This window comes from Rhinolophus ferrumequinum, chromosome 19 (genome assembly GCF_004115265.2).
Source record: "Rhinolophus ferrumequinum isolate MPI-CBG mRhiFer1 chromosome 19, mRhiFer1_v1.p, whole genome shotgun sequence".
In the NCBI taxonomy this organism is placed as follows: domain Eukaryota; kingdom Metazoa; phylum Chordata; class Mammalia; order Chiroptera; family Rhinolophidae; genus Rhinolophus; species Rhinolophus ferrumequinum.
In genome coordinates, this window is record NC_046302.1 from 44055421 (window position 1) to 44080158 (window position 24738).

Here is a 24738-nt window from a genome sequence, read left to right on the forward strand (position 1 = left end):
GGCTGGGGTCGGTCGGCCCACGGTTTCCCTGGAGACCGGGCGGAAGCGGCCGGAAGCTGCGCTGCGGTAGGCCGCAGCGGGAGAAGCTGGGGGTGGAGCTAGCGGAGGAAGGCTTCCGCGACGAGGAAGAGGACGCAGCTCGCGCCATGGAGCGGGAGGAGGCGGGGGCGGCAGTCGGCTCGTGGGGTGCGCCGGTGCCTGAGGAGCCTGGCCGCCTCCCTTGGTGTAAATGAGGAGGGCGGGGCGGGCGAACGCCCGGGGCGGTGGCGGCGGCCGTTGGGGTGCGACCGTCCCCGCCTCGCAGGGTTCCTTTCGTTTTCCGGGCTCAGCCCAGAGGGCTGCCCTTCGCTGCCTGTTATTTTGTGGCTAAAGACCCCGAGAGGGATGGCTGCGCCTAGTGGGAGCAGGGTGGGCGCGTCACTTTGGCAGTCGAAGGTGCATTAGTAATCCCTCAATCAGTTTACTGAAAGCCAAAGAGGCCCCCGAGCGGTTATTGATTGCAGAAGTAGAGAACCTCGTCCACTTGTTAAGAGTTCGGGGCCTGGCCTTAGCCTGGGCTACAAGGACTGGCTCGGCACGGAACCGAGGGCAAGGCATCTCTGCAGTGGCCTTCTCTCTGGTGACCCGCTTCCAGCCTCTGGGCTCTACCTTGCTTGTATCGCCATCCAGGGCCCGGGGCCAGCGCTCACCTTCCCTGCCCTTTTTTTTTTTCTTTTAAACTTTTAAATTTTGGATTAAAGTTTTAGATTTACAGAAGTTGCAGAGATAGTTTTCCCTAACGTTAATATCATACGTCAGCATGGTGCATTTGTCAAAACTAAGACATTAACCTTGGCATAATATTAAGAATTAAGTACAAGCTTTCTTCACATTTTACCATTTTTTCCCCACTATAAATGTTTCTGTTCCAGGATCCAGACCAGAACATCACTGCATGTAACCTACCTTGTTTTTAAACTGGTTTTAAGGGCTGAAATCTCGTCTGTTTTATCCTCTCCCACCCAATTCCCCATGACATGGTCTATTTTTCAATCCAAAAAATATTTACTCATTCTTTAAATTTAGTGAGTATCTATTGATAGTCTATTATATGCCAGGCACTGTTACAGGGATTCAGCACTGAACCAGATAATCCTGCTTTCATATGGGAGCTGAATATAATCCTGCTTTGTGCAGTTTTGTATTTATGAATTTTTGAAATTTAAGGATATGCCACTTAGAATAATTTTAAAGTTGGTTGAAATCAGCGTTCACATTTTTCTGCTTCTTGCAATTTACTCTACATTTTACTCTAAACTTCCAAGTAGTAGGATTACCCATTGTATCTTCCATTGCTGATCAAGATTTCTTTCCATCAAGTTTATTACTATCTTGAGAAAAACACCGTTCACAAAGAAATGCTAAGTAAACAGGACTGAAGACCCTGCTGTAGATGGAGTTGCTCTCATGTCTGTAATTTTAAGATGCTTTGACAGATACAATAAATCCAGGAAAAAACTTTTAAAATCACTTTGCACTCTTTTTCTCAGTTACCGTGTTTTAAGGAACAACCAGTTGCTCAGAGATGATAAGCAGCTTGAATATGTTTGTATTTCTTTGCATATTGTGCATCAGTTCATGATCAAGTGGTGCCAGCAGGAAGTTCTTCATCCAGGGTTATAATACACATGGATCTGGATTGCTTTTACGCACAAGTAGAAATGATCTCAAATCCGGAACTAAAGGGCAAACCTTTAGGTAATTATGGACTTTGACAATATGTTCATTGTTTAATAGGATTAGCTACTCATTTATTAATGTTTATTGTGTTCTGATTTATTTATTAAGAAAGATTTTTGAAGCAGTTCTTAAGGTGCTTTATAAACAAAATCTTTGCTTCATTACCAGGTGTAAACTTTATAAACTTCATTTAATAAGTAGTGAATTTGACACAATATAGACAAATGAATAGATGAACAGAAAGACCATAATAAACTTTTAGTCTTTTTCTCAGTGTTTGAAATTTTACATTCCTTTTATCTCAGAAACAACCTCTTTTGTTACATTTTAATAGAAGATTTCGTCTATCCTCCCCCCCCCCTTTTTTTTTTTAAGATTTTTTATTGGGGAACAGTGTGTACTTCCAGGACTTTTTTCCAAGTCAAGTTGTCCTTTCAGTCTTAGCTGTGGAGGGCGCAGCTCAGCTCCAGGTCCAGTTGCTGTTGCTAGTTGCAAGGGGTGCAGCCCACCATCCCTTGCGGGACTTGAGGAGTTGAACCGGCAACCTTGTGATTGAGAGCCCACTGGCCCATGTGGGAATCGAACCGGCAGCCTTTGGAGTTAGGAGCACGGATCTATCCTCCCCTTTTTGAAATTAACTCTTGATTTGTGACAAAATAGTTGGATTTTGAACAGAACCCTAAGTATTCAGGGATATAGAGCAAGCTTTCCATAAAAACACAAGTATAAATAAAAAGCAAATTCTACACTGATAATTTACTTTTAGTAATGTTGCCTTGTTTTAACTTTATTATATCATAAATTGAAAAACTAAAGTTCCAAAAGTTTATTTTACTTGTGTAGTAAGGATTTAAAGAGCAATTTTGGTTCACCTGCTGCTACCCTTATGCCTAGTTTGGTTTTGATAAATCCTAATTCAACCTAGTTCAGTTGATTTACTAAAGAACCAAATTTTGGTATGCTAAGGTCAGTTTAGGATCTTTAAACTTTCCTAAGTGTGTCAAGGAATTAGGATTAGGGGACCTAAATTTTCTCCTAAAAGCATTTCAGTTAGTTGCCCTGTAACACATGATGCTCTGTAGATAATGCTTAATAAAAAGATACTGTGTAGTGAAGACAGGAATGAATGATTTGGGGAAGTGAGGGATGTGATGTTGAAAGTTTCTAGGAGAAAGCAAAATAGTTTTTCGTTTATACTCAAATACATGACTGCTTAACTTGGGCTGGTGACATATTAGTGTGAGTCCATATAATTTAGTTCTGCAATTAAAAAACTTTTTTTGGTTAAGGGAGTTAACAATCTGATTTTGTAAATAGTTCACTGCTGAATCTTAAATTATTGGGGGCATTATCTGACACATCAATCTTTGTGTGAAATGTTTCTTTGTCTTGTTTATAGTATCAAAATTTAAGAAATAGTTGTCTTCCATTAGGGGAATGGACATAATCCCCCACATGTTTGTGTTTTACATGTTTTAGATGGACGTTACTTTTACAGTGGTAAAATCAACTTGTGTAAAGAGGAAAGCAAATTTTAGCAATCTTAAGCCACCAGTAACTAGCATTTTTATACAGTCTGTAGATGATTATAATTTAATTATTTTGATAAGGAGGGGTCCTCATAATGCCATCTCACTGTCTGATCTTTTCTGCAGATGACTAGGAAGAATAATGCAATATTTAGAACATTTATTGAAGGGAGATCCTGATAATTGCTGTAGGTTGGCTCTTAGAACATTGCTTTATATTCATTGGACAGTTACTCAGAAGATAAGTGAGATTTTCTAGCAGTAACAATTAATTGAACTCAGTTGTTTTCATCTGCTTTATTTTTTGGTGAAACAGGCTAGAGTTATATATAGAGTTAATTCAATATAAATTAATCTGGTTTTGTCTGAAAAAAATTCTAGAAGGATTTTATTTGTATCTTTCTATGCTGAAGACTCCATAGAATATATTGATTTATGGTAATTTCTGTTTAATTTTACTTTTATAGAGCTTTGATGAATGGAGGTTATATATTTTTAACTGAGATAGACCTTCTTATCAAAACATTGCATTACAACTTACAATTGTAATACGGCAATTAGTAACTACAATTAGTAAACTACATTTTAAGATTTTTTTTCAGTTCTGCTCAGTTTTCTCACAGAATATTTATCTTTTATAGGGGTGCAGCAGAAATATTTGGTGGTTACCTGTAACTATGAAGCAAGGGAACTTGGAGTTAAGAAGCTTATGAATGTTAGAGATGCAAAAGAAAAGTGTCCACAGCTGGTATTAGTTAATGGAGAAGACTTGACTCGTTACAGGGAGATGTCATATAAGGTTACAGGTACAGATTATCGGTAATATGCGTTTAGTATTAATTGTTATATAGGCTGCCTATTCATTACGTGAATCTTTAATAAATGTGAAATGCCATAAGTCAGTACGTTTTTGCTAATAACTTTATTTTGGGTCTTGCCCATTTTTAAAAAAAAATTTATATGAGGTTGACTATATGTTATAAGAAATGTTGACCAAAAAAGTGTAAAGTTGGAAGGAGTTTGAAGTCTGTTGTGACTGTGTGTCATGTGAATATGAGAAAAAATGTAAAACAAAATTTAAAAGTGAGAAAATGGGAAGATATACCAAAGAAAGCCAAATATTTTAAATTTAAATGAATTATGATGAAATATGCTATACTCCCATGCATTAGTGTTAGTTGGGAGAGGCTTCTGTAATGTTTAACATAATTAATAACTGATTTGTTAAAAACTATTTGCAAAAATAATGGGTATATTACTTTTTAAAATTTTTATATATACTGAATATTATAGTGTAGATAAACTCTTCCATACTAAAGTTTGGGTTTGAATCTTAGTGTTTTAGTAAATCATAGGAAAAATGAAGACGTGTGTACTCGAAGATTGCAAATATATAATTTAAAAAATGTATAAGGATTAGCCTTTATCTTTTCTGCTACTGTTTTTATTTGTTCTTTTATTATTTGTAGCAGTTTTCAGATGAAAGTGTTAAATGTCATACATCCAAAAGCTCTTATAAATTAACAAGGAAAAAAATCTCAAGAAAAATGGACAAAGGATATGAATGGGCAAATGACTAAAAAGGCAAACACAATGTCCAACAATTATGTGGAACGAGAAAGTTCAACTTCATTATGGGCTAAGGAAATTTGAATTAGTAAGATGCTATTTTATGTCCATCATACTTGCAAAAAAATAATGTGAGAAAAAGTAGAAACAAAGTATTACAGCCTTTTAAAAAATCTAGAAACATTTTTTGAAGTTAAAGATACGTATTATATCAAGTGATATAACCTCTGGGAATTTATCTAAGAAATAAAATCATAATGAAAAAATGTGTATTGTAGCATGGTTCATAATTGGTAAAAATAGGGAATGAAAACAAATGCTCATCAGGATAAGAAGAGCTAAATAAACTGACTTCAAGATAAGAATAGCTAAATAAACTGACTTCTCTGCATTAGAATAGTAAATAGCCATTAAAAAGAATGCATTGGTGCTACCGTGTTTCCTGGAAAATAAGACCTAGCCAGACAATCAGCTCTAACGCGTCTTTTGGAGCAAAAATTAATACAAGACCCGGTCTTACAGTAAAGTAAGACCAGGTGGTATGGTATGGTATGGTATGGTAAAGACCCAGTCTTATAGTAAAATACAATGTCCAAAGGAAACACGGTATATTTTTGACTCATAAAGATATACCTTGTTGAGTGAGTAAAAGGCAAGATGAAAAAAGTGTATCACGTTTTCCAGATGTATAAAACAATAGCCCAAACCCCTCCCCACCCCCCCACCCCCCGTGTATATGTGAACAGGAAGAGAAACATCAGAGGATATGTACTAGGTTTTTAATATTAGTTGTCTTCTGGAGGGGAAGAGACGGTGCTGTAATGGGAGGAAAGGGGACGAAGGGATAGCAGAGAAGACAAGACTGTACTCCCAACGTAGCACTTGTGCATCTATGCAAAATTGTATGTGTGTCTGAATATTAAGAAGTTAACTTTTTATGTACACAGAAGAGGTTATATAACACATAAGAGTTGTGCATCTTGCCTTTGTTCTTGGTGATCTTTCATATCATTCATATAGTCGTTCCTTATTCTTTTTAATGCCTGCACAGTATTCTCTTGTATTTTGTTCCATACTTATTTAACCAGTCCTCTAGTGATATGAAGATAGCATGTCCCACTTTATGCCTATTATCCCTACATAATTTTAATAGCTTCTTTTATTCAAAAAAATGTCTTGTTTTGAATGATAAATCATGTAGTTTCTCTGATAATGATAGATTATTAGGCTGGTACCAACTTTTTTCTCTTACAAATATATGCTTCAGTAAACATTTTCATGTACAAATTTTGGCATACTTTTATGGGGATATCCATAAGGTAAGTTCCTGGAGGTTAATTGCTAAATCAAAAGTAATTTGCATTTAAATTTTTGAATACTGCTATATGTTGTACTTGAGGTTGTCCTGACATATTGCCAGTATGTATGAGAGTGTTAGATATTCTCATATTGTAAAGATTTTGCCTGATAGGTGAAAAAAATCGTGTTTTTCTCCAGCCAGCTGGTATCAATAGGTGATTCAGAGAGAAGTGAAAATTCTTCTCAATGATTTCAAAATTGTTAGTCTTAATCCTAAAAATGAAAATTGATACTGCTCTTGAATTTATATCAAATCTTGGTTCGGTTCAATTTAGTAAACATTTGACTTAAGGACTAGGTGTTGTGCTAGATGCTGGACGTTCAAATACACGTAAGTCATGGTCCATCTCTGCCCTTAAAGAATAAGCTGGGGAATGGCTAATCAAAATAGTGAATTGCAGTATATTTTGAAAATTAAGTGACTTCTCATTTTGACTCAATAGTAATTGGAAGTTATAAATTTTGTTTTGTTTTGCCTTTAAAAACTCCTATGGAAAATAGAGTATATTATTGTTTTTACTTTTCTAGGCAGATTATAATTTATTCTTTGACACACTGTTCAAGATTATAATTAACTATAAGCATTGATATTTAATGTGCTGTAGATTATAGATATAGGAGATTGAGCTAAATGTATTGTTAAGAGTATGTGCCCGGGGAATGTCAATTTTGGACTTAGTATGTTGTAAAAATATTGCCTTTACCCAAAATGTGGTGCAGAAAAAATAAAAAATCCCATTAACCTGAAGACTTTATTAAATGTGTTGTGGAAATATAAATATATGCAAAACCTTTAACAACATATTTGATGTGAACATAAAATAGTAAATTCATTCAGGTTATAACTTGTTACACCTGTACTCCAATATTATTTAAATTTAGAGTTGTTGGAAGAATTTAGTCCACTTGTTGAGAGACTTGGATTTGATGAAAATTTTGTGGATCTAACAGAAATGGTTGAAAAGAGACTACAGCACCTTCACAGTGATGAACTTTCAGCGCTGACCGTGTCGGGTCACGTATACAATAATCAGTGTAAGTGGGTTCGTATTCATTCTATTTAGTAACTTTAAAGTACATACATTTCTTAATGTTCAGAGAGTTCAATGAGTTGACTTTCTGAAAGATTTTTAGCTTTTGTTGGAGGCATAGCCATATTTCAGTCATCTGTTTAAGATGATGAAAATTAGGTGTTTCTCATGTAGCTCAATGCTCTGTGCACTTTTCATTTCTCTGACAGAGTCTATGCATTACCATTTTTACACTTGATCTTAACCAAAAGGCCGATAAGTGATTAAATTACCATTTTTAAGAGCCATACCTCTTTGGGTCATCCTTAAGTTACAGGAGTTGGCTTGATAATACCATGTTTCCCCCAAAATAAGACCAGGTCTTATATTAATTTTTGCTCCAAAAGACGCATTAGGGCTTATGTTCAGGGGATGTCATCCTGAAAAATCATGCTAGGGCTTATTTTCCAGTTATATCTTATTTTCAGATAAACAGTATGCTTTTTAGAATAATTTTTGATTGTCCTAAAACTATCTTTAAACAAAATTTTGAGGTAGACTAAATTTGCCTTTGTTGCCTCTTTTACTTGTTCCCTTCTATTCCCCCAAAACCCTCATGTTGCCCCTTGACTTCCTGTGTTACCCCTTATGGAAGCTAGTCTAGGCTTACGTGACATCTTTTGCAAGCTCATATTTAATTAGTTCAGATAATCTTTGCCCACTCTTAATGAGAAAGCAGAATGGTTCATCTCTTTCACTTACTAAAGTATAAAGGACTGATGGTATTTCCAGAGATTTTGCATTTGAAAATACGCTGCAATAAGCTCTACTAAATATCTAATTAGACTTTTAAACATCTTGTGATGCTGCTTGTGACTTCCACATTGTATCACACAGAAGACAGCTACTCTGCTTTTTTGTGTAATACTTGCCGTGATGGTCTTGCTCCTGAGTCTCAACATGTGCTTCCTCTTATCCTTTTTTGAGAGCTGTTGATTAATCTCCCTTTTAGTTTCCACCTCCCTAATATTAAAAGGGGGAGAGCTGTGGTTCTCTTTTAGACATGAACTTTACCTGTGTCTTTTGTACCTGTGCGCTCGTCACTTACAAAGGCCAAGTAGCAAGAAGATTCCTAATGCGTCTATATAATTTTAAAGCAAACTCAGATTTCATTAGTTAAAACATATTACAGAGAGTTAGATTTCATACACTAAAAAGAAAATGTCTAATTCTTTACGACTTCTTTCTCCTCCGCACAAGATTTTGTTGAAAAAAATGTTTTAAACCTACAGAGAAGTTGACAGAATAGTATAATGAGAACACTCATTATGCCCTTCCTTGTAGGTACATCTGTTGTATTTAAATTTTTGAATGCATTTTTTCACATTTGCTTTATTTTGTTCTCTGTTTAATTGATTGGTTCAATGATCGGTGAGCCATTTAAAAATAAATTGCAGGTATCATGACATTTCATTTGTAAATAGTCCTGAGGAAAAGGACTGTCTGATACAACATACTACTTTCACACCTAAGAAAATTTTGTTTCTATATAATGTATTTACGCTTTTCATAAAAGATCTCTTAAATATGTATAGATCTAGAATTATTTTCAGTAGCACATAAAGCTACTACATAAAGTTTAGATTCATATCTTTAAAACTGTAACATTGGCTTTTTTATTAATGTAATACATTTACATTTATGCCTATTAACAGGCAAACATGAGGAAAAGTTTTACTAATGTCAGAAATTTTTTGTGAGAGTTCACTTTTCATAATTTCTCTCATTATGTATTCACTATCACAGGCCCTTGGAATTCACTCTAGCTGTAGTTACTGTGTTTACCCGAAAATAAGATCTAGCCAGACCATCAGCTCTAATGCGTCTTTTGGAGCAAAAATTAATATAAGACCCGGTCTTATTTTACTATAACTTATTTTACTTATTATACTTATATAAGACCGGGTCTTATATTAATTTTTACTCCAAAAGACGCATTACAGCTGATGGTCTGGCTAGGTCTTATTTTCGGGGAAACACGGTATTTACAGAATTCCTGTGAACATAACAGGTTAGGTGGGTCGCAGTGTGGTGGTGTGTGTGTCAGGGAGTGGATGCAGGTTAAATAAGCCCTGTACCCTTTTTGCACTCATTTGTAAAAAAAAAAAAAAAAAAAGAAAAAGATTTTGTGGTGACTTTTAATGACCATTGGCTATTTTTGTAGCTATAAACCTGCATGACACCTTGCACCTCAGACTACTTGTTGGATCTCAGATTGCAGCAGAGATGCGAGAAGCCATGTATAATCAGCTGGGTCTCACTGGCTGTGCTGGAGTGGCTTCTAATAAATTATTGGCAAAATTAGTTTCTGGAGTCTTTAAACCAAATCAACAAACAGTCTTATTACCTGAAAGTTCTCAAGATCTCATTCATAGTTTGAACCACATAAAAGAAATGCCTGGTAAGTCAAATTGATATATATTGTTTTTATTGTATTTTTTTATTTTAAAAATTATAGATACATATAATAAATACTTAGAAACTGTGTTCTTGGAGAAAACCAAAAAAACCTAATTTTTTTGGAGGAAATCTGTATTAGGAAATATATGAAAAGTACTTTTCTAGTTTCACTTACTTTTGTATAATTTGAAAGTTATAACCTGGAAGCATATGCTCTTTTATTTCCAGTTCCTGGTTCATATATTTATACTGTACATTGCATCTTGAGAGTGGAGTTGGTCTTTTACTAACTATTTTGGGTTTACATATAAAATATTAGGGCTACACAAGACCTTCCAAAGCATCTAGGCCAAGTTTTTATTTTAAAGATGAGGAAACTTATTTTCTCATGGGGTTCAGTGACCTAATCAGGTCATGGGGCAAATTTGTATCTTTGAAGATCAAATATGTTTTTATAGACCATCAATAATCAATATGTGAAACTTCATTTCTGTGACATTGCTGAGGAATAAGACATTGTAATAGAATTCTGTGGAAGTGAATTTTTAAGACAACTGAAACTTTATGTATAGTATCATGTCATCTGCAAATAATGACAGTTTTGCTCTTCCTTTCCCATTTGGTTGCCTTTTATTTCTTTTTCTTGTCTGATTGCTGTGGCTAGGACTTCTAGTACTATATTGAATAATATTATTGAATAAAAGTGGTAAAAGTGGACATCCTTGTCTTGTTCCTGATCTTAAGGGGAATGCTTTTAACTTTTCCCTATTGAGTATGATATTAGCTGTGGGTTTGTCATATATGACCTTTATTATGTTGATATATATTCCCTCTATTCCAACTTTGCTGAGAGTTTTTATCATAAACGGATGCTGGATTTTGTCAAATGCTTTTCCTGCGTCTATGAATATGACTGTATGATTTTTATGTCTCATTTTGTTTATGTGGTGTATCATGTTAATTGATTTGCAGATATTGAACCAACCTTGTATACCAGGAATAAATCCCACTTGATCATTGTGTATGATCTTTTTAATGTATTGCCAAATTCGGTTTGCTAATACTTTGTTGATGATTTTGCATTTATGTTCATTAGAGATATTGGCCCTCTTCTCCTTTTGTAATGTCTTTGTCTGGTTTTGGGATCAGGGTAATATTGGCCTTGTAAAATGAACTTGGGAACCTTGCCTCCTCTTGAATTTTTCTAATAGTTTGAGGAGAATAGGTGTTAATTCTTTTTTGAGGGTTTGGTAAAATTCACCTGTGAAGCCATCTGGTCTATAACTTTTGTTTGTTAGGAGCTTATTGAATACTAATTCAATTTCATTAGTAGTAATTGGTCAGCTCAGATTTTCTGTTTTTTATTGATTCAGCCTTGGAAGATTATATGCTTCTAGGAATTTAACCATTTCTTCCAGATTATCCAATTTGTTGGCATATGTGACAGTCTTTCTTTACATGAATAATAACCATGACTCTTAAATACTTCCACAGTGTTATATAACAGGTGGTAAAAATTTAATTTTATCAGGACAGAATTTATTGGTTGCCTCTATGTTCATTATATTATACTAGGGCTGTTAGGTTTTCAAAGTGGTTCATGTAACTCAGAGGCCTTGAGCAGAAGAAGAACAACCTAGTTCTCAATAAAGTTTGATCTTAGCAAAATATTAATTATGATATTTAAAGACATGGTTGATATATTTATAATATTTTTATCTAGCTTTATTTTAAGGAGAAAAGCTGTTGTAACACCATATACATTTCTTTTTGTTCAGGTATTGGCTATAAAACTACCAAACGTCTTGAAGCCTTGGGTGTCAGTAGTGTGCATGATCTTCAAACCTTTCCATCCAAAATATTAGAAAAGGAATTAGGAATCTCAGTTGCTCAGCGTATTCAGAAGCTCAGTTTTGGAGAGGATAACTCTCCTGTAACACCCTCTGGACTACCTCAGGTGCATACTAATGATGTTTATTTTAATTGAGTAGTGGTTGTCACGTTATGTGAAATAAAGATTTCTAGTTTTAATACTATGGTTTTACTATTCTAGTTTGCTTATTAGGTTAGTACATGATCCCTTTCCTAAGAGATGGCTAATTTATATTAGATTAATAAATATTCTTAAATTCAATCTAAGAATTAGCATTTAACTCTGAAGTCAGCCTCTTTGAATACTACTTAATTTTAATAGCCTGTATTACATATATAAGGCAAAATATTTTAATTTTTTAAAAGTCTTGTTTTTAGGGTTGTCTAGTAATTTATAAAATGGAGAAAAGTATAATCATCCAGTTCACATTGATTGATTTTCTTTCCTGTGTGACAGGCACTTTTATTAAGTGCTTTATATACATTAGCCCATTATCTTCACATCAGACCTTCAAGGTAGGTAGTACTATTGTTTGTTTGTATCTTTTCCCTCCTTTTCTCCCCCTGCCCTTTTTTTAAGATGAGGATACTGTACTTTAGGAACGTTAAATAAGTTAGTGCCCAAAGTTAAACTTTCAAGTCTTAGGAGATAAAGAGCCTTGCTGTCATCATAGCAAAGCTTAGAGTTGGTACTAGAGCTTTATAATTTTCTTGACTTCCAATGCATTTTATAGTGGAGTACAGTAACTTGCAGATAAAAAGAGTTAATACAAAGGTGAACTAAATGGCTCAAAGCAGAAGAGGTAAAATTAGTAAAGAATCTGTTGATTTACTTGACATATATATTGATAACTGGATATGCTTCTTTGGGTTTACAATCCTTTATTTGTGCTTCTTTGGTAGTCCTTTAGTGAAGAAGACTCGTTTAAAAAATGTTCATCAGAAGTCGAAGCTAAAAATAAGATCGAAGAGTTACTTGCTAGTCTTTTGAACAGGTGATTTTCTACTTTGCCATATCATCCTATATCTTTTGTATGTAGTATATGGAAAGAATACTTGATGTTCTATCTTGGAACTCACAAATTAACTGGAGATTAAACAGTGTAAAGATAGATAATTTATCACTGAATTTCTCTGCATTATAAACTATTGCAAAGATAGTCATAGATGCTCTTAACTAAATTTAATGTCTGGTTCCATTGGTTTTTAGTAACATTGTGGTTATGTAGTAGATCTTAAGCTACTAACATTTACCTAAGGAGGTTTTATGGATAACTCTAGAATCCCTATACCTATAAATTTGTGATGGTTGAGGATAGGAAATTATTAAGAGCAACAATGATAGAGAAAGCAGAAGAAGCCTTATATCTCCTTTGCCTCAGACATGAAAGAAAATAGAGTCAGACAACAGAATAGCTAAGTGGGGCTGTGTGTGTGAGCAGGAAGGACAGTTGTGGGTGTGTGCAGGGTTACTGGTCTATAAGTACATGAAAAATGTCAACTGGAATTATGAGTGTACAAATAGCATAAGCTAAACATATGCTAAGGAGCAACATATGATGCTCCTTTGCCGTCATGTATCTATTTCTCAATACTCCATGAAAGAGTATTATCTCTTTTCCTCCCATTACTTTGATTTCTCAAAATGGAATGTGAAGGGTCTAACAATTTTGGGTAGGTGTGCTTCTGTAATGATGCTAAATGATGGCTAAGCTAACTGTGACTAGAGAAAAAAGGTTTTCAGATGACTCTTCAGTCTCAGAAAGTTGATGAAGTGAAATTTCCTATAACTTTGCTGTCCCATGAAGTGCGGTTTTCGTGCCTTGAGCAGAGCCATGCAGCTCATCATTTGCTGCATGCTTCTGGGGCTGACTGTCTGACCCAGCTCCAGTGATATGACTCAGGCTGGTCTCATGATATGCTAGTGAAACTGGGTCACCTGCTTTGCTTCGGCTAGATATAAGACTGTTGTGAAAGGCCTGGCCATTGGAAACAGTTCTGCACATAGGAAAACCACAAGGAGTATAAATTTTGTAGGTTCTCTCATTTGAAGAATCAACCCAGAAATGAGACTGCTCTACACCTGTGAAATAACTATTAACTATTTATCCTTATCTCTGCTTGCCATTCCCTCTTCTATATCATGGCCCCTTATTTCAGTGATTGAGATGTAATACCATCTAAGTGACCGGTCAAAGAATAATTGCGTGTGTATGAGTGTATTTTCCTTCTAGAGTATCTAATGATTAATACTATAGGTATATAAGAGGTGCAAAATCTTCTAATTTTTTAAAATATCTTCTAGACACTAGTTTAAGATTGCTTAGAATATAACCTTTTTTCTAGCATGTTTTAATTCGTTATAGGAACCAAATCATGCTCTTTGAATTGCGTAATGACTTAATAGAACAAGTTTAACTGGAAGACATTTAAATTAGTAACTTATTTACAGGAACCATTTAAGATAGTCATCATCTTAGCAAAGCAGCGACCAAGAAATTTTTTGATAAAGCAGTAAGAGAAAAACATTATTTACCAAAAAAATCTAAATTTTCCAATTTGAAATCTTCGATTTGAGTATGTTTAACAATATACAATATTTGTATTTTATATTTGTGATTTTAAATGCATTGCCATACATATAAAAAGGAAAATATTATTCTGTAATGATATGTTTTCTCTGGTAATTAGATTGTCTGCTTTTTAAGTAAATTTTCTATATCATTAAAACTTGTTTTCAACACTAAACGCAACACCATTTGGATGTAACAGTTTTTAAGATGCATGTATATGTACTTATCTCCCCAAATACAGTATATAATTGATCTTTCAAGTTATTACTCTAATATGTCACATAATGGTGATATTATTACTGGCTCCCTTGGATGTTTTTTGGGAGTGCTCTTTGACAAAGGTAATCTCATTAATTTTTTTTCTTTTTGTAATCTTATATTTTAAACAAATGTGTAAAAATCTTGTCATTTTTCTTGTCTGCTTCTGTCAGTGAATAATTCAGTTTCTGAAATTTCATGCTGATTTTAATATGTTGCTTTTAGTTATATTTTGGACTTGGATTATAAAATGGCTTGTTATAATTATATCTTATTTCTGTTCTTTTTCCGATAGCATTCTCTTCTAAGTGAGGCCTGAATGCTGTACGTTTGAAATTTCAGATCTTTTTAGTGCATAGACTTTGCAAAATTTATTTGGGTTATTCAGGGACCTTTATTGCTTACTGCCTAATTATCAACTGTATTAATAATTGTTATAGTTAGTAATCTGGCACCTTTAGATAAATGAGGTGTATTAGACAACTTAAAAAATCTTTAGGTAATACTTTTTCTAATTGCTTGTGTCCTCTTTCTCTTTATTTTTAGAGTATGCCAAGATGGAAGGAAGCCACATACAGTAAGATTAATAATCCGTCGGTATTCATCTGAGAAGCACTGTGGCCGTGAGAGCCGTCAGTGCCCTATTCCATCCCACGTAATTCACAAGTTAGGGACAGGTATGGACTAATTTACTAATAATTTAATTGGCAAGTTAAACTCTTTAAAAAGCAAACTTTGAATTAGAAATATGATCCAAAGATGGAGGGTCTTCACAGGGAGTTAGTGAGCTATTAAATTTCTTTATTCCATCAGAAATTTTCACTGGAAAACTTTGTTGTTGTTTTTTTAATAGATTATAAAAGTAAAGACTCAGTTAAGAATGTTTCCCAAGTTCAGAGAAAACAAAAGTATGATAATTGTATGGCATGAGGTAACTTCTTTATGGGCATTTAGATTGTTTCCATTTTTTTGGCTATTATGAAAAATGATGCTGTGAACGCTTGCTGGCAAGTCAGTGGATGCATATATGCTTTTGTTTGTCTGGGGTAGATTACAAGGAGTGGAACCGCTGGCTTGTATGATAAGTTGAACTCTAAGAAACTGCCATACTTTTTCCAAAGTAGGTGTAACAATTTACATTCTCACCAACAATGTATGAGGGTTCCTGTTTTTTCATATTCTCGCCTACGTTAGATATTGTCAGTTTTTTTTATGATAGTCATTCTTGTGGTTGTGTATGCATAGTGGTATTTCATTGTGTTTGTTTTTTCTTTTATGGATAGTGCTTTTGGTGTTATATCTAAACTTTACCTAACCCAAAGGTCACAGATATTTCCCCCTATGCTTTCTTTTAGAAATTTTAAAGTTTTAAGCTTTACACTTAGATTCACTTTGAGTAATTTTTATGTGTGGAGTAAGGTAAGGGTCTTATTAGTTCATTCTTTTGCACATGGGTATCCAGTTGTTCCAGCAGATTTGTTGAAAAGACTATTCTTTTCCCCATCAAATTGTCATGGCACCTTTGTCAAAAACAAATTGACCATAAATGTAAGGATTTATTTCTTGACATTCTTATTCCATTAATCTGTGTTTATCCATATACCAATTCCAGCTTGTCTTGATACTTTGTTGTAAGTTTTGAAATTAGGTAATGTAAATTCTCCAGATTTATTTTTTCAAAATCTTTTTGGCTATTCATGATCCTGGGATTTTGTTTCTATAAAGACTTGAAAATGAGAATTTGATTTCTTAATATGTTATACGTTTATTCACATTTTCTATTTATTTTGAGTCAGTTTTGGTAATTTGTATCTTCTAGGAATGTATACATTTCATGCAAGTTGTCTAATTTGTTGTCATAAAGTTGTTAATATTTCCTTATAATTCTTCTAATTTTTGTAAGGTCTGTAATGATGTTCCTCTTTCATACATGATTTTGCTGATTTGTGTATTCTCTTTTTTCCTTTATCATTCTAGCAAGTGTTTTATCAGTTTTGTTGATCTTTTCTAAGATCCAGCTATTGTTGTAATTGTTTTCTCCATTGTGTTTATACTTTCTGTTTTTTATTTTGCTCTGATCTTTATTGTCTTCTTTCTATTTGCTTTAGGTTCAATTTGCTATTTCCCCCTTATTTCTTACGATGGAAGCTTAGGTTATTATTTTATACTTCTTCTCTAATAATTCAAGTTTAAAATTACTTATTTCCTTTCAAGAGTGCCTTAGCTCTATGCCATAAATTTTGTTGTATTTCTTTTTCATTAAGGTTAAAACAGTTTCAAATATCCCATGTGATTTCTTTTTTGATCCTAAATTTATGTAGAAACTTGTTGCTTAATTTCCGGATATTTGGTGATTTCCCACATTTCTTTCTGTTGTTGATTTCTACTTTAATTTCTTGTTGATCAGAGAATGTAATTTGAGTAATTTCAATCCTTCAAATTTATTGAGCCCGATTTTATTGTCTAGCATATGGTGTATCCTGGAGAATGTTCCATTTGCATTTGAAAAGAAGAGTTAAGCAACACTCTCAAACCATTTTACTTAACTAAAATTTATGGACTAATCGATCAAAATAATATTTTTGAATGATGTTTGTCTGGATATATAATTCTTGACTTTTCCCCCATACGTTGAATATACCATTCCATTGCCTTCTGGTTTCCCTTATTTCTGATGAGAAGTCAGCTGTTAATAGTTTTATCAGTCTCCTTCCAATCAGGAGAGAATAACCACACAGAAATTTGAACTGGGAAAGTTTAACATAATGATTAAACTGTGATAGGGGATTGACTATAAAGGTGTAAAGGGCTGAGGAAAAGTACCCAAGAAAGGACAAACTTGGAAAGAGGAGTTTCCCTACCCTTCAAAGAGAAGGTGTGGCTGCCGAACACTGGATGATGCAATAATCCTTTGAGTTACCTAGCCCGTAGTTGGTTCATGGTTACTGGGCAAAGAGAAAACCACCCACTGATCCATGGATGAACTGAGGCTGGTTGGTGGGCACACAGGCGGAATTGGATATTGGGAGTTCGCTCACGGGCAGGGTAGTGCATGAGCTGTGATATGCAGTGGCCATGTTGGGAGGGCTTCTGGTAACAACCCTCCAAGATGCCTGCAAGCTGAGGCTGGTTATGCTAGTTATGCTGAAGTAATCTATATTCTTCTGCTAGCACATTGTTGGAGGATGTGGTCCCTGCATAGGAAGAGCTGGAGGAAACAACTCTCTGGGGTGTAGGCAAGTCAAGGCTATTAGGTGGGTGTGCAGAATGAGCTGGGACACTGTTTATGGCACTGGCCTGGTGTGTGTGCCCTGTTTGAATTGGTGGTGCCATGGTAACATGGTCATTAGGCTTGGGCTGGGGTTTGAGGTTGTTGAGAGACTGAGATATGTGTGGAGCATTATTGGATGTCTCCACACATATGTACTGCAAACAGACCATGTAATGGGAGCAAGAAAAAGTAAATAACAGTACAGTGGAACCAGGAAGAGAAGCTCCCTTTCTCCCTTAATGGCCTCCTGAGTGCTCTCTCTGACAAAACTTGTTCCATGGAAAAAAATTTAAGGAGCCTGACTCATTATCATGGAACAGGTACTGAAGGATGAATTTGGAGCTGAGAAGCAATTTGTTAGTAGGCATAATGTATTCTTGTTCTCGTTTATGAGATTAGTCATTTATCTCTGTCTTGTATAGCAGTTTGTGATATGTCTGAGTGTGGAATCTCTTTGTGTTTATCCTACTTGGGATTTATTGAGCTTTTTGATTCTGTAGAATAATTTTTGTAAGTGAAATTTACAGAGGTTTTGGCTCTTATTTCTTTAAATATTCTGTCTTTCCCTTTTTCTTTTCTCTCCTTTTGGGACTTCCATTACACATGTGTTGGTATGTTTGAAAATGTTAGGGATGGCTGGTTAGCTCAGTTGGTTAGAGCATGGTGATGATAGCACCAAGGTTGCCGGTTTGATCCCCACATGGGCCACTGTGAGCTGCGCCCTTCTTAAAAAAATAAAGAAAATGAAAATGTTCTACAGGTGTGTGTAGTTCTTTTTTCTTTTCAGATCAGATAATTTCTGTTAAGCTGTCAGGTTCTCTCATTGATCTGTCATCTCAAAACGGTGGTTGCCCATTTAGTGATTATGTTTGTTTGGGTTACTATACTTTTTAACTCCAGAGTTTCGTTTTTTTTTGTTTCTTTGTATGTTTGATTCTGTTTCTTTATTGATATTCCCCTTTTCTTGATAGTAATAATGTTTTACTTTAATTCTTTAAAATGCTTTTAATTCTTTGAACATATCTGTAAAAGCAACTTTGAAATCTTTCTAAATCCAACTCAAAGTCAATTTCTATTGACTGCTGCCCCCCCACCCCGAATATCAATCACACTCTCTTGAGTTTCTTACATATATTATAATATTTTTTTGAAAACTGGACATTTTGGATAATGTATTGTAGCAGTTTGGGGTTTTTTTTCCCATGGGTATTTTTTTCTTTTGTTTTGCAACTTGTCTGGACTTAAGCTGCAGAATATACCTTCCCTATGATATGTTGCCCTGATTTCTCTGCTCAGCTTTTTCTTTTTTTGATTTAAATTTTTTATTTTAGCTTCTGAGGAGGTTATGCCTGTGTCTGCATAGTTTAGTGGTTAGCCAATGATTAGTCAAAGGTTTTGCTCAAATGCAAGTGCCTGGAAGGCTTCTCCCTTTTATCAGCAGATATGTGCATGGGTTGGAGAACACTTTAAAAATTTAGGTGATCTCAAGTCTGCCTTGGCTTTTATTTTCTGCTAGGCCCTCTTGCATCTCTGTGGTATGCTTGTTGCCATTCCTGTCAGAGATATGTGAAGAGCGTGGGCCCTCTTTGCCCTTCCCTTCATGTTCACGCATCCTCCCAGCCAGCTGGGATTGTGAGGGCTATTTATCTAGTCCCTCTCTGGTTTTTTCATTTCCAGACCTCCTGGTTAAATTTTTGGTTGGTTCACTGATGTTTCACTCACCCCAACCACAACTGCAGCATCATGCTAGAGAGCTGTGCGATTTCTCCATTTGTTTCCTACCAAATTTGTTCATTTTCCTGGCAACGCTGCTGGGTATGAGCTTTTGCCCTCTGCCTCAAATCAGGTCTGTCCTTTCTGGCAGCAAAGCTGCTGGCTTTCACAGCCAGCCTCACCCTGGTAGAACTATGTCCCAGCTGAGCTGTGTGAAGGGAGATGTGTAACCCCAGACAGTAAGGCTGCTATCTCCCACTTTCTTACTTAAATTCTAGCAGCTTTTCCTAAATCAGTGCTTCTCATTTTATTTGCTTTGGTTCACTTCCAGATCCTAAGAATGGTTGCTTTTGACAGTTTTGTTCAGTTTTATGGGGGAAATTTTCTGATATCATCATTCTACCATAACCAGAAGTCCCATATTTCAAACCTTTGGAAAACTTTTACTCATTTGGCATTTAGTATTAATGTTGAGATTTCACAGTTACATATATATACTGTTGAGATGTCCCAATGATATCTATTTAGGATTTTAATTTAAATTAATTAAGCTTTTAATATTAATTATGATATAATGTGTTTAGATATTGTCTTCTTAAACATTTTATTTAGGAAATTATGATGTGATGACACCAATGGTTGATTTACTTATGAAACTTTTTCGAAATATGGTGAATGTGAAGATGCCATTTCATCTAACCCTTTTAAGTGTGTGCTTCTGCAATCTCAAAGCACTAAATACTACTAAGAAAGGGACTATTGATTATTATTTAACACCATCATTATCAACAACTTCACACTCTGGCAAGCGCAGTTTTGTAAGTACACTGTTAACTGAATTTGTGTGGTTAAATTACAAATCTAAATTTGTGTTTAACTGATAGAATTTAGAGATTCTCTTTGGTGATACTGTTTGAATGACTTACATGTATATATTGTGTTTCCCTGAAAATAAGACCTAGCTGGACCATCAGCTCTAATGTGTCTTTTGGAGCAAAAATTAATATAAGACTGGTCTTATAATATGTTATATAATACTATATAAGACCCGGTATTATATTAATTATATTATATTATGCCTGGTCTTACATTATAGTAAAATAAGACCGGGTCTTATATTAATTTTTGCTCTAAAAGAGGCATTAGAGCTGATGGTCCGACTAGGTCTTCTTTTGGGGGAAACACGGTAGTACCTGTCATATTATGGTTGCTATTAAATATTATGTACTGTGATCTGAGAAGAAAACATAAGCATCAGTGGATAAAAGAGAAAACCATTATGGAGATTCCCTGTTTTGGAGGTATTGAACTATTTTATAGTGGTATACAGGAATAATGATGATAAGCTCATAAATATGAAAATATTTCCAGATATTGGAAATCAAATCTTTTTGTCTGTTAATTTATAAATTTATAAATAAGCTACCAGCATCCCCCTCAATGTTTTTGCTAAAATATTTAAGTTTTATTGGTTTTGAAATTAAATTGAACTCTGGTAACAATATTGATAGAAAATGACTACTCATTTTACAACTGTAGAAATTAAGAGTGAGGCAAAGGCCAGTCATATGTTCAAATGACTAAAACAAAACCCTGTGTGTGTGGCCATTTGGCAAACCTCTATTTACTAAATGTGAGGTGCTTTAAAAAAATAATCATCTTTTACTAAATTGTCCATATCTACAATTAACTCTTAATTTATAGTGTTTTTATTATTTTCTTTATTTTTTATTGTTTAATCAGTATAATTTTAGCAGTATTTTTGTTTACATTTAAGCTTAAAATGGAACAGAATAGTGTTATTAGAGAAATAATGAATTAGTGCCCTCTTCAAATTACTTTCCCCTGAGCCTTTTTATTCCATTTGTTAACTAAAATTTTTAGAGATGTTTACTTTTTAATTAATCTGTAGAATGAGAATGAAAGGTCCTGAATGTATAGCAGTATTAGAGAGGTAAATATAAAAGAAAGTACCTTGTATATGTCTGACTCTCAGTAGGTGCTCAATAAACACAATGGCCCGAATCTCTTTTTCTCCTTTTACTTTTTTGTGGTTATTATTGTGTTGATGTTTCCTGAAGTATATTTGACTGTGTATATATTTGTTATGGTGTTTAAAACTAGAGGGAAAATTTAAGCAAAAAATTTTACATAAAAATTACGCAAATTAGAATTGAAGGTGTTTTTAAACTTTTTAAATATATATATTTAAAAGAGTGTTTTATATCTTAATGATGTTGGATTTTTGCCATAGAAGTACTTTTTTTTTTCTGTTAAATATTACACTTCAGAATAAGGATTTCTAGAAACCTAGCCCTTGATGTATGTATGTATGTATGTATGTATGTATGTATGTATGTATGTATTTAGATAACCTTAGGTGAATCATTTACTTTTCTAGGACTCCATTGTTTTATTCAAAGAATTGGAAGTTTCAATACATGATTGTTAAAATCCTTTCCAGGTCTTCAAATGCATACCTACCTTCTCGCTATCTAGGAAGGAACCTCTTCCTGGAATAGTGGAAAAAATCCACACAATAGTGTGACTAATTGTGATGGTTACTCACATGTAGTTGTTTGGAACTGGCTAAAAGTCTTGAAGTTATTGATTAGGATAGAAACATATTATCAGATAATAGGTACAGTCACACTTCAGCAGCATGAATATTTAAAAGATATTAGATACCTAAATTATTCTGTTATCCTTGTCTTCTAGAAAATGAAAGACACTTATATGGAGGATTTTTCCAAAGACAAAGAGACAAGTTGGGATTTCCTACCAACTGGAAGAATTGAAAGTACAAGAACTGGGGAGTCTCCACTAGATACTATAAGTTTTTCTAAAGAAAAGGACAGTGATGAATTCCCACTCTGCTCACTTCCTGAGGGTATTGACCAAGAGGTTTTTAAGCAGCTTCCAGTAGATATTCAAGAAGAAATACTTTCTGGAAAATCTGGACAAAAAATTCAAGGGAAAGGAAGTTTGGGTTGTTCATTACATGCCTCGAGAGGAGTATTGTCTTTCTTTTCTACAAAACAAATGCAGGGTAGTCCCTTAAATCCTAGAGATCATTTGTCCAATAGCAAACAGATACTCTCTGTATCTCCCTGTGAACCAGGAACATCAGGCTTAAATAGCAGTCGTTCCTCTTATTTGTCTAGCCAAAAGGATTATTCACATTATTTGGACAGTAGATTAAAAGATGAACGAATGAATCAAGGACCTAAAGAATCCCAAGGATTCCACTCTTCTAATACAAACCCTGATGTATCTATTTTCCATTCATCTCCAAATTTACAGAGTGAGCAACTTTTCTCCAAAAACCACACTACAGATAACCACAAGAAACTAATAGCAACAGTTTCTCATCATGAAAGACTTGCAGAAAATGGAGAGCAGGATTCTACTGATGAGAAAATTACTTTTCCTTCCAACGTTGACCCTGAAGTTTTCTATGAACTACCGGAAGAGGTACAAAAAGAACTGTTGGCTGATTGGAAGAGGACAGGGTCAGATTTCCACACTGGACATAAATGAGCATATTCAGGAAAAAAAGGTCTGAAAAGCAAGGGAAAGACCATTGTTCTCAGATTAGCAGTTTATTAAACTCTTCTAAATTAAACACTAGTAGATATTCAATAATGTAGAAATACAACACGAAGTGTTCCAAATAAAACAAGAATAGTTATGAGAAGTAAATTCTGGCACAAAGTATAAAAAATTCATAACAGAAGACATAATGTAAAATATTACCTTCCTCTTGTTTCTAAAACTATGTTGTTTTTCAATAAAAAGAATATGGTCAGCATTAGTACATTTTCCATAAATTGAGGGGGAAGATATATATGCCTGCACATAAAAAATAGACTAGCCAAATCATTGCTATGCTATAGCAAGAACTTTTTTTTTCTGTGAAATATGGAATGGCTCAAGAAATTCAGCCCATTAGGAAACAACCAAATAAGAAATTCTACTGCCAACTCACCTATTAAAAATTTAGATATCTTTGACTGAAGTACTATGTACCATTTAATAAGTTGATTTTTTAAATACCATAGGGATGTATATTCAATTAATGCCTCTTATTGTACCTAGAACCTACCACAATGCCTGCCACAAAGAGTGCACTCAATAAATACTGAATAAATGAATTGTGTGGCAGGGGCCAGGTGAGGAGTGGGCAGGGAGGGGAGTGTACGTATCACAGAACTAGAAGGAACTCTCCATGCAGGTAGATTAAGGGAAGGGTGAGAGTGCAAGGTGGGGGGTCTGTAAGAATGCAAAATAGTGGAAAAAGTCCCTTCTGGCCAGTCTGTAGGGTCTAAAAGCAATGGGTTAGATGTTTTTGCATCTTTTCTACATTTTTGGAGATGAGATTAAGGATGTCATACCCACAACAAATATACAGTTATTAAATTAATGGGACTCCTCTTTCTCTTCCATTGTAATTGCCTCCCATATAAGAATGTGGGCATCTTATAATTTGTAAGACTTAGAGGATGTTTCTGGAACCCACCAAAGTATCCCTCAGCACTGGTTTGGAGAAGTCTTGTTCTCAAGTTTATGACCTTTGCAGATACAGTCTAAAGAAAAGATGATAAAAATAAAGTACACAAACGTGAATAAAGAATAGCTTAAAAATGCTTTCTTCTAGGTAAGAAGTTTTAACTTAGTTTTAGATAACTTGAAATTTGAAAATTTGCTAACTACCAAGGATTTTTAACAGGAAGTTTGGGGTTATCAAAAACAATAACTTGGAGCAAAAACATCAGAACTTAATCATGCGGATAGTTAGTGCTGTGGATCAAGAACTATAGAATTTTCTACATATAGTATTCTGATATGGTAGTCAAACTCATAAAAGGAATATACTACATTTTTACATAATTCATTAAAAAATTTTTCAGTACTTCTAATTATTTCAGCTAGAAATCATTGGACACCTGGAAATGTTTAAAGGGTTCAGAAAAGTAAGAAAGTAAACAGTTTTGGCCAGTTTAAAGCGAGAATGTAAAATAATACTTTGTGAAATGAGAATGCAAGAATAAATAGCTTGCTATTTATTCTGTGACCTTAGTCTTTCAACATTTTTGTGCCTCAGCCTCTGACTTTTTAGGTTATCTTTTATCTGTGTATGCTTTTAATAAACTTTTCTCTTTGGTGTTCTACAGATTTATTAATACTATAATGTTTGGAAGTGTGGATTTATTTTTATTTATTTTGGATACATGGTGACATCTTGTATCTTCCAATTCATGTTACTTCTCTAAAATTCATAGCCACTAGCCCTTCAACTATTGCTTCTGTGTTTTCTGGGACTCTTGATTTTACAAATGATTGACTTTCTTTATCTGTCATGTCCCTTAATCTGCTGTTTTTCATTATCTTGTTTATCGGTGCTG

At 34.4% G+C, this 24738-nt stretch overlaps 1 protein-coding gene across 6 annotated transcripts; it reads left to right on the forward strand.

Annotated features, from left to right (window-relative positions):
* The first annotated feature begins 21 nt into the window (after positions 1-21).
* POLI (DNA polymerase iota) lies at positions 22-24501 on the forward strand. Of its 6 annotated transcripts, none has more exons than XM_033087419.1 (10): positions 22-225; positions 1615-1737; positions 3890-4054; positions 7059-7211; positions 9411-9647; positions 11425-11603; positions 12422-12513; positions 14896-15026; positions 19946-20151; positions 22052-24501. In XM_033087419.1, exons 1-10 carry the CDS (start codon positions 147-149, stop codon positions 22871-22873), a joined length of 2187 nt encoding a protein of 728 aa, XP_032943310.1. In that variant the 5' UTR covers positions 22-146; the 3' UTR covers positions 22874-24501. The 6 variants fall into 6 exon arrangements, with proteins under 6 accessions (XP_032943310.1, XP_032943312.1, XP_032943315.1 ...); XM_033087421.1 differs by having other exon boundaries at positions 22-186; XM_033087422.1 differs by having other exon boundaries at positions 99-225; positions 1530-1737.
* The last annotated feature ends 237 nt before the right edge of the window (positions 24502-24738 follow it).

What these genes read in the sequence shown, in the direction of transcription:
- POLI (XM_033087419.1), top strand. Translation starts at nt 147, where the DNA reads ATGGAGCGGGAGGAGGCGGGGGCGGCAGTCGGCTCGTGGGGTGCGCCG. An exon ending in ACTAAAGGGCAAACCTTTAG is followed by an intron (nt 1,738 to 3,889) that starts GTAATTATGGAC and finishes TATCTTTTATAG; the next exon opens with GGGTGCAGCAGAAATATTTG. An exon ending in CCACATAAAAGAAATGCCTG is followed by an intron (nt 9,648 to 11,424) that starts GTAAGTCAAATT and finishes CTTTTTGTTCAG; the next exon opens with GTATTGGCTATAAAACTACC.